General features: G+C 34.2%; 1 protein-coding gene across 1 annotated transcript; it reads left to right on the top strand.

The window, feature by feature from the left end:
• The first annotated feature begins 7,798 nt into the window (after positions 1-7,798).
• Positions 7,799-8,916, top strand: LOC132182715 (Late embryogenesis abundant (LEA) hydroxyproline-rich glycoprotein family). The gene has a single exon (XM_059596036.2). It carries the CDS (start codon positions 7,899-7,901, stop codon positions 8,649-8,651), a length of 753 nt encoding a protein of 250 aa, XP_059452019.2. The 5' UTR covers positions 7,799-7,898; the 3' UTR covers positions 8,652-8,916.
• Positions 8,917-10,476: the final 1,560 nt, after the last annotated feature.

Consider the following 10,476-nt stretch of genomic DNA (forward strand, 5'->3'; position numbering starts at 1 on the left):
TCTCGATAATTGATTGGGGGCTTATAACTTATAACTCTTCACAATTAGACTTACAAGAGCATGGGAGCTGCACACTCCCCTAGTTCCAATAAAAACATGAAGGGGGGTGTCTTTGTAAATTAACTTACCTAAATTCATTAAATTCCAACATCTTTATTATCATTTGGCCCTCTTACTTTACACAAAAATTGATGAAAGTTGTGTAAATTTGTAAGTAGGGAAAGGACATGTTTTTTTTTTTGAAAGAAAGTCATAAGCTCTTTTATTAAAAATCAAGAAAGGAGGAGTGTGAACTACTCCTCCAATACAAAAATCGTGACTACAATCCTGATAACCACATCTGTCCAAAAACTTCAATTTCTCCTTAATGGACTTAATGGACAGTAGGTAGTGCCACCCTAATGGCTACACCCCCCACTACTCCTATTAGTTTTTGCGAAATCAGAGCGGGACACAAGTGATTTGTTATTAGTTGCAGAAAAATCTCCCAAAGCATCACGGGCTTGTTGGATCAATATAGTTGGGTGGAGGAAGGAACCACCATGAATGACCTCATTCCTCCTAAACCATACTCTCCGTGCAATCCCAACAAAAAGACAAAATTCCTCTACCGCACAAATCTTGAACATTTCCTCTGCTACCTGCCCAAAAGTTGGTCCTTGAGAAGAGCTCTTCTGAAAATTTTTCAGACTTTCACTCCAAACATTCCTTGCTGAGGGGCAATCCCACAAGATGTGGAAACACGTCTTCTCACCTAGACCACATATCGGACACAAAGCATCCGTGGTTACCTTTCTTCTACAAAGATTTGCTTTTTGGTTGGAAAGATTTCATGGCATGCTCTCCACAGGAAATTCTTCTCCACATTGGGGATTGGTAACTTCTACAAAGGACCCCACATCACATTCGGTTATGCTCTAGAGGAACTCTCAGCTTGCATCTGTATCTCCCTCTTCTTAGCCACATGGTATGCACTTTTGACTGTGAATAAGCCATTGGTCGTTTCCCTCCATACTAGTGCATCGCCACGGTTTGTTCTAATGGGAATCGACAATATGGCTCTCGCCTCATCTGGGAAAAATAGATTTTCGATCAAAATTCTATTCCACCCATGTAAATCTCTGTTCATAAGCTCAACCACCTTTGCATCTCGGTCTAGCAACCTAGGGGTAGATTGGATAGCAAAAGTTGTCAAAAGAGGGACCCATTTATCTCCCCATATCTTTGCCGTTTCCCCATTTCCAATCCTCCAATGATAACTCCATCAAAGGAAGAGTTTAATAAGAAACCACTCCTCTTGATGACAAATAAAATAAAAGAGTGAATAGGATTAGAGAACAATATCTCTTAAATCCATTAATATCTAAAAAAATCGTATGTGCACATGCCAATAAAATTCTTATATTTTCTCATTTGGCCCATATGATGTGACAATGATATTTATCGGGCTTGGTAAAGTAATTTAATTTGGCCATCATAATACTATACTGATAAAACAGCCTACTAGTGTGAGTTACGGTACTTATACACCAGTAAGGGGATATAGTCCCTTGTATGCACCACAATGTTCAATCATAGTTCATAAATGAGAAGTGCCCGCAAAGGTCCAATAAAAATGTAATTTGTCAAAGATATTTTTTGTTGTCATTCACCCAATCTCACACATGTACTTACATAATGAAAAACAAGAAAAATTAGGAACACATGTAATGAGATTTCAAAAGTGTTTAATAATATAAACAAACATTGTGCAATCTATAAAATCACCATTGGTTACAACCAAGACCAACTCTATTAACACGTTCTTAAAATGCCTTAGGTGGTACCCCTCAATTTCAATAAATTGTGATTCTAAGAGTTTAAGAACAATCAAGAGAAATTGGAGATTACAGAAATTAAGAGATAATGAAAAAAAAAAAAAAAAGTTATAATATTTTTAATTATGACTTTATTTCACTGTGAATATTTCTTGGAGAGGTCAAATGCAATTATAAAAGGTCAAGGGATCTCTTGTATAATTAAATAAACACTAGAGTACAATTACAAATTTGTAGTGGAATAAAATATGATTAAGGGGAAACTTCACTTTAGACCCATGAACTACCGTGCAATTTGAGAAGACCTCAAAAATTTCAAAAACTCTCAATTTAACCATCTGAGCTTTCAATTTGATTCAACTTTTGACGAAGGGGTTTAGGGGGATCAATTGAATCAAGTTGAAAGTTTAGAGGGTTAAATTGAAAGTATTTGAAATTTATAGGGGTCTTCTCAAAACGTGCAGTAGTTTATGGGTCTAAAGTGAAGTTTCTCCTATAATTAAGATCAGGGTTTAATGTTTTTTAGTACTTGTGGTTAGTGCTGGCTGAATTCTTAGGCAAATTAGGCAACCACCTAAGCCCCCAATAAAAATAAAGCCCCAAATAATTATAGTATAATTAAGTTTCCTTTTATAAAAACAAATTAAAGCCTCAATTATGATAAAAAGTTAGTCAATGCCCTTTAATTAAGGCCTCAATTATGGTAAATAATAATATTATGACAAAAAATTTAGTCAATGCTCTTAAGGCCTCAACTGCGGTAAACATAAATACAAAGAATTGAATTCCAAGATATTAAGACTAAAAGGAAAGGAAAAAGAAAAATCAAAAGTCACATTAATTGCACTCCTAAAGTAGTTACTAAACTCATAATTTCACCTAAACTTTAAACCAAGATATTGGCTACGTTCGTTCATTAAAAACAAAATTAAAATAAAGTAAAATTCGTTTTTGCAAATTAAATTCATAATAAAAAAGAATTATATGTAGCTCAGCACAAAATATGACATTTGTTGAAATTAAATGTCTCCTAACAATTTTTTTTTTTTTTTTTGGAACGAATTATCTCTTCATTGATATAACAGTCAAATGTGGCAAAATGCTATGTACAATGCCGAATATACAATTTGAAATTTTCACAACTCAAACTTTATCTATGATATATATAATAGCCTCTCGGGCTATTGTAAGACAATATCTATGAAAAGTCACCGTCCCAATCAATTTCAGATCTATAGCAAATTCCGACGAATCATATCTCTATCTGCTGCCAAGTTATTGATTCTCTGGCTTTTTTTATTTTTTTATTATATATATTATTATTTTTTTATCTCTGCTACTAGTGCTTTATCAATCGCAATCCCCTTAGTTTTTTTCTTTTTTGTTTTAACAATTTTTTTTTGAACGAATCATCTCTTCATTGATATAACAGTCAAATAGGGCAAAAATTGCTGCTCTGTACAATGCCAAAGATACAATTTGGAATCTTCACAACTCAAATGTTATATATGGCATACATAATAGCCTCTCGGGCTATTGTAAGACAATATCTATGAAAAGTCACCGTCCCAATCAGTTTCAGATCTACAGCAAATTCCGACGAATCACATCTCTATCTGCTGCCAGGTCATTGATTCCCTAGCTTTTTTTTTTTTTTAAAAAAAAAAAATTTAATTTTTAATTTTATCTCTGTTACTAGTGTTTTATCAATCGCAATCCCCTTCACTGTCTCTACTATAGTGACAATTCTTCCTTATGCCTGATAACTCCTCCGTCATTGATGTATGGTTTGCTCCCAGAAATTGAACCATAAGAAAATAAAAGACCGACCGAAAACCAATTATGTTATTCTTAAGGATTCATGAAAATAAAATCTAAGAAAACGAATAAAACTTCACTTCCTAAATCGCTACTAAAAGCAAATCTAGAGATAATACATTCTTATTTTAAAACAATGAAAATACAATAATTAAAACTCAACACACCCTCACACGTTTCACGCGCTATTGCCGACCAGCCACGCTCCACTAGAATGCACCCCGAGGACCATTGACACATGCGCCTTGGTCGATCTATAGTGGAGGTGGAAAAAATGAGGGAGACGGGGGAGTGAGAAAGGGGGAGGGGAGGAAGGAGTTGTAACTCCTCCTCCCCCCCCCCAATCCCAATTTGCTATGCTCTCTCTGCGCTGCTCAAGTAAACTTAATCCTGTCTCCTAACAAAAATGAATTTTGAATGTCATTTGAAAAAAAAAAAAAAAAATTAAGGGCAAAAAGTAAGAAGAAATGATTTAAAACTAAAATTATTTAATTAAATATTTGAATATAAAAAAATATCCTACTTAAGTTATTACCTTAGGACTCAAAATCTATTAAGCTAGCCAACCCTGCTTGTGGTAAGAGCCTAAATCAAGTAATTACCTCGGTTTCAAAAAGTATCACAGGTGATACTTGTTGTAAACCTTAATACCGATCGTGACTTGCTCCTTCTGTCAATGTTTCATCCATTTTTTATTTTAACAGAGATCTAAGCTAACACACTTAAAAAACACGACACATGTCCCAAATGCCACATATTCAAGCCAACTCTGTATATCCTACGACCTATCACAATATCACAAGTAATACTTGTGGTATTTAAACCATGTCAAATGCCATATATTGTGAAAAATTACCTAAAGTAAATTTTACCCAAACACAGGTTCTTGTGAAGGTTTTTGGGATTTTGATTCGTTATTAGTTGGGCTTATAGTTTGTTTTGAAGTAAAATATTTTCACTATAATTTTTTTTTTGGTTGTAATTTTTGATATTTGACTATATTTGAAAAACTTTGATTATAAAATAATTTCAGTCAACCGTAAAACATCCTATTGATTTTCTTAAACGGATTTGGGTTAGGTGCTTTAAAAAAACTAGATTTGTTTAAAAGTATAAATTTAATTTCAAGTTTTTTATAAGAAAGTATAAAATTAAATCCATATGGTTGAAAAAACTAAAGTAATTTTTCTTACCGCATTCTAACCTAATCCTTGTGGCTTGGATTATACCCACCCCCATCAGTCATCACAGGATTCACAACACATCCTAGAGCTACACACTATTTTCTTTTCTGCTAGCACCAACTTTTGCCTGAGCCATCCCCTACCCTACCCTACCCTACCCCCACCAGTTGAAAACGAGAAACATTTTCAAGATCGATAACCAATCTTTTAGAAAATGTTTTTAGCTAATTAAAAATAACGTACTTAATTACATGAAAACATACGGAACTACAGTGACCAAGCAGCAATTTAGGAATATAAAATAAAGGTACGTAAACGTATTTTATGATTTTTATAAACCATTAAATCCAAAAGGAAAAGAGCAAAGGAGAAGAACGAAATACAACTAAAGAAATTGAAAAAAGAAAAGAAAAGAGACGAAAAAGAAGACGGTGATATGATGGAAGGCATGAGGTCAATGAAGCAGTCGACATCGAATGCTTCGACAAAGTCAAGAAGAGTAGGTATTATTCCTACGCTCATTTTACATATTCTAGAACATTTGTGACACGTGCATGCTAAATCTTTCATTGAATTAAATTTATATCCTATCCTAATATCCTTGACGCGGACTCGCATCCGCACGACTTTTTCATGCTTAATTCAATTGAACACCGCGTCTTATAGGAATAAGACATATATATTATTAATTTTACGTTTAAGATTTAAGATAATTAGTATATTTAACGAGTTAATATCGACACTTCAAAAAAATTTAAATAACGAAGATTCCATGTGGAGAAGCTTTTAATTATAATGATTCGTGACAGACGGCGATTTGACAAAAAGACAAAAGGATTAATGCTGAGAGTAGATGAACAACTTGACCCTAAACTTTACCACCTCCTCTTTCAAATTATATAAATTAATGTCCAGCTTTCAACTCATAACTAAAAAAGTAGCACTTAATATATATCTTTTGTAACTTTGAAGGGTTCTCTTTGCGTTTGTTGACTTTATCCTTTGAGTTTTTTTTTAAATTTGGGCTTGAAAAAGAAGGTTCTGCAATTTGTCCAAGCACCTTTCATCTGAAGTTAGATGTGAAAGCAGAAGTCATGGGATGAAAAAGAGATGGTGCAGACTCTCTTGACAATTAATTGGCATGTTCGATGTCTTGGAGGAAATCAAATTAATTAATTAACTCCCCTCTAAATGGACAATTTTATAACTTCATGTTTCCATTGGATTAAAGGGCAAGTGTGGCATTATAATTAACCACTCATTAATCCATATTCCATCAATTCGCGTCACTTTGGATTATAAATATATAAAATAACAAAGTATAATTTATCCTTGAAAAATAACTTAAATTTTTTAGTTCATCCCCTCAAAGAAAAAAAAAATTATATATAAAATTGGTTCTTGTATTTTCCAAAAAAAAACAAAAAAACCTTGGTTTTGATTCTTTTCCCTTAATTACTCTATCTATTGAAATGATGATTTTGGTTGATGTGATCAACCAAAAATATCATGATATTTTTTTTTACAATATGGCTCAATTTTCAAAACTAAAAAAAGACTTAATGAGCAACCAAAGTTGTTCTCGAACATAATTAAGATTATTTGATAGTGTAGGATATAAGAAATCTGATGAAATTTTGTAATAAAATGGCTACTAAAAAGTAAACCAAGATATTTTCTAAAAAAAAAAAAAAAAGCAAAGAACTTAAAACACAAATTCAGAAGAAAAAAACCGGAGTTTGCTCACGAGAATGACGCTCACCACACGTAGTTGGGCGGTCACTAGGTGTGCACCAAAAAGAGCCTTTTTATATTAAGGCTCAATGCGCAATTCTCATACTCATAACAAAAGTTATGCTCATTTTATTACACAACGCTCAATATTGCTCAAACTACACTTAAGTATGTTGATTCTTGCCATTTATGTTCACATTAATTCAGTGTTCGACATGATTGCATATGCCGCGGAGTTTGCATCAAGTACATTGATTGAGCTGAAGGTTTAGAAAGCGAAACTGTTTATCTTTACTCTCAATCATTAATCATCCTGAGCCTCTAGAACACATTTTCTCATCCTAATTAAAATTTCGTGTAGTAGATGCTAATTAAATGATGTAAGCAAGATGATTGCTTGCAAGTCATCTGCTTCCTTCATATTAATCTTGGCCTATTATATGTTGCATCCCACGCACGTATCCTCTACTTTACGTCCGATCAAGACCATGTTTGAATATGACCAATCATACGGTGTGTACGCACAATTAAAATATATACAGTCCATGCATCAGCAAAATTTCAAGTCTTGAAATCATAATCGCCGACCACGTGGCTTCGTTTGTGAAAAGAGCCGTAGGAGCACACTCTACATCACTTACAATATTATTTGAAAAGCAACACATGTACATTCACATTACACGGTTTTTCCTATATATATATATATAGAGAGAGAGAGTTACGGTTTCAAATTGGAATTTGAATTACTACTTGTTTTAAAAATTAAATAAATTAAATAATTTAATTTTTCTATATATATATATATATATATATATATAAAAGAGGGAGGATGAGGAATTTGAACTAGTGATCTCCGCTTCATAAGGCGTGGTTCCCAGCCGATTGAGCTACTCCTTGCAGACATTTAATTTTTCTATATTAGGCTCACATAACAGCATATTTAATCAAATGAAAGTAGGATCATATTTAATATAAAGTAAAAAAAGATCACCAACTTCGCTTGGAGACGCGTTATAGAATATGAACGAATTGAACAACGTAGGGCATGAGAGTGAGGAATCCCCCACAGGGCCACAGAAAACTTCCAAGATGGCGGTATATTAGCCCTAAAAGTCAAGAGCAGGAAGCTTCAGCCATCAGTGCATACGACTTTTATAAAGAAACAATAGCGGAAAAAGACTGCCACAAATCCTCTTATATATTAATACGACACCCTTCATTAATCTTCAACCATTATTCCATACACCTCCATTTTTCTCAGTCTGACCATCAAAGATTATATTTTGTTTTGTTCCTTCATTTTTTTTCTCATCAAAAAGTATTGTTTCTCAGTCATCATCAAGCAATGTCCGATCAACAGAAAATCCACCCCGTCGTCCACGATGTCGAGGCGCCGCAAACCCCAACGGCTCCATTAGTGCCGCCGGGGGAGACCAAATCCGACAGAGCTGAGGAGTTCCCTCCGCACCGACGTACCATCCCTGTGACGCACGCAAGACCTCCAAAGAGGAGGAGAAGCTGCTGCTGCAGGTGCTTCTGCTGGACGATATCCCTCCTGCTGCTTCTAGTTATCATCATCGGCGCAGTCATCGGAATCCTATTCCTCGTTTTCCAACCGAAGCTTCCCAAGTTCTCAGTCGACAAATTGCAGGTAACCCAATTCACTACCGGCGCCGACGACAGCTTAAACTCAACTTTCGACGTGACAGTCACGGCAAGAAACCCAAACAAGAAGATCGGAATATACTACGAGGATGGAAGTCAGATAAGCGGGTGGTACACCGACATAAAACTCTGCGAAGGGGCTTTGCCGAAGTTCTACCAGGGCCACCGGAACACGACGGTGCTTATCCTGTCTTTGACAGGACAAACGCAAAACGCCACCGGGCTGGTAAGCGCACTGCAGCAGCAGCAGCAAGAGACGGGGAATATTCCGCTCGATATTAAAGTGAAGCAGCCGGTGAGAGTCAAGCTTGGAAAGTTGAAGCTGTTTGAGGTGAAGTTCAAGGTGAGCTGCAGATTGGTGGTGGATGCTCTTTCCGCTAATAATGAGATTACAATTCAGAGTAGTAGCTGTAAGTTCAGGCTTAGGCTATAATTAAATATATCTTTATAGTATTTTAATTACTGTATCTCATCTTATATATACGTACCATGGTTGTATTATTATTATTCTTTTTAGTGTAGAGATTTTTCATATTCCAATAAAAGAGTGGAGGATTATATGTAGCTTCTTAATTCCTTCACATTGTTTTGATACGCTACTGCCCCTTGTGTTGTATTAATTCTTTCGGGCATTTTACTTGATATTATTTAGAATTCGGACCAAATATTGTTCTCTCTCTCTTATGATTATATATAGATGTACAGCAAATATTGTCACACAACCGGTTGATGTTCTTATAAACATGAAATAGCAGAAACAGAAGAAGCAAGAATTACGACAATATATAGAACTATATAATTCATCTAAAGTTAAAGATCCATGACTAAGTATCAATCGATCGATCACAGATTATTTGCAAAGACTACTGGCTTTAAGACTCCTTTTGAGTTTGCTATATATCAATTAATTATTTGTCTTACACTAAACCTACGGCCCCATTTTTTTTTTTTTTTGAATATGTTTGCTATTAATTTGCAAGACTTTTTACTACTGGAGCAGTAACGTCTTAATGCTTGTAAAGAATTCACGAGGGAGCCGTTAAAATTAACTGGCCTCGCTATTCAGGAGCGTCAGAATTGAAGGCAGCATATATGTAGAATTCATTGTTTGTCGGCATAAACTACGAATATTGCTTTTTCTTTTTTTCTTTTTTGTTTGATTGCACTATAGAGGACGCGAAGGAAGAATAGATGGAAAGACTTTTTAATGGTGAATTTTAATTTTTAAGTACGTTGACTTTTTAATGAAGCCGACAAGTCATTCGTATACAACTTATGGAGGATGCTTTTAAAATTAATGAATGGTATCCTTTCATAATAAATGTACCGGGAATAAGATTCTCTCTAGTCTATTTTGAACCGGAAAATATTCGGTTTATGTTTAAGATTTCGTCTTAAAAATTCTAAAGCCACAAATAAGACACCTATCCCACTATATATATATATTAAAAAAATAAATAATTAAATAATTAAAAAAAAAGATGTGGTTGGCCACCCCATCTTGGCCATAGGGGGTGGCTGGATTACCCTATGGCCCTTGGCCCTCAGAGGCCAAACAATTTTTTTTTTTTTTTTTTTTTTTTTTTTTTTTTCGTTTGGCCCTTAGGAATGGCTGGAACAACTCTTTTTGGCTTGGGGCGGCGGTCTGGGGTGGCCGAAGCCACCCCAGCCCCCAACTGGGGTGGTCTAGCCACTCCATTGCCACCCCATAATTTTTTATAATTTTATTTTTTAATTATTTTTAAAATATATATAATATTTTATTATTATTTTTATTAATGAGATATATGTTCTATTTATGGCTTCAAGATCTCTTTAGAGAGATCCAAACCATTAATTGAATATTTTTCAGTCCAAAAGGGACTTGAGAGGATCTTGTTCCCATGTACCGAGGCTTTTTGTTATATATATGCCATCATTAAATATCAGCTATGATCTTACAAAAAAAAAAAAAATATCAGCTATGCAAGTGGATATTTATTAAAGAAGATGCTATCATCTAGTTTTTCTCTTGAGTAATTCTATATACCACACAAATATTCTCCAAATATTTACAAAGTTGATATGGCTGGCTTTGAATATATATATATATATATATATATATATATATATATTTTAGACAATTTTTTCTCTAAACTAGTCTAATAAGTGCTAAGTATCACCTCTTACATGTTTTATTTAATATTCTTAATAATCATTTATTGTCATTCTACTAACCTATGAATCCAAACATATTATATGACACTTGACACTTATTC

This window comes from Corylus avellana, chromosome 5, assembly GCF_965113065.1.
Source record: "Corylus avellana chromosome 5, dhCorAvel1.hap1.2, whole genome shotgun sequence".
Taxonomy (NCBI): domain Eukaryota; kingdom Viridiplantae; phylum Streptophyta; class Magnoliopsida; order Fagales; family Betulaceae; genus Corylus; species Corylus avellana.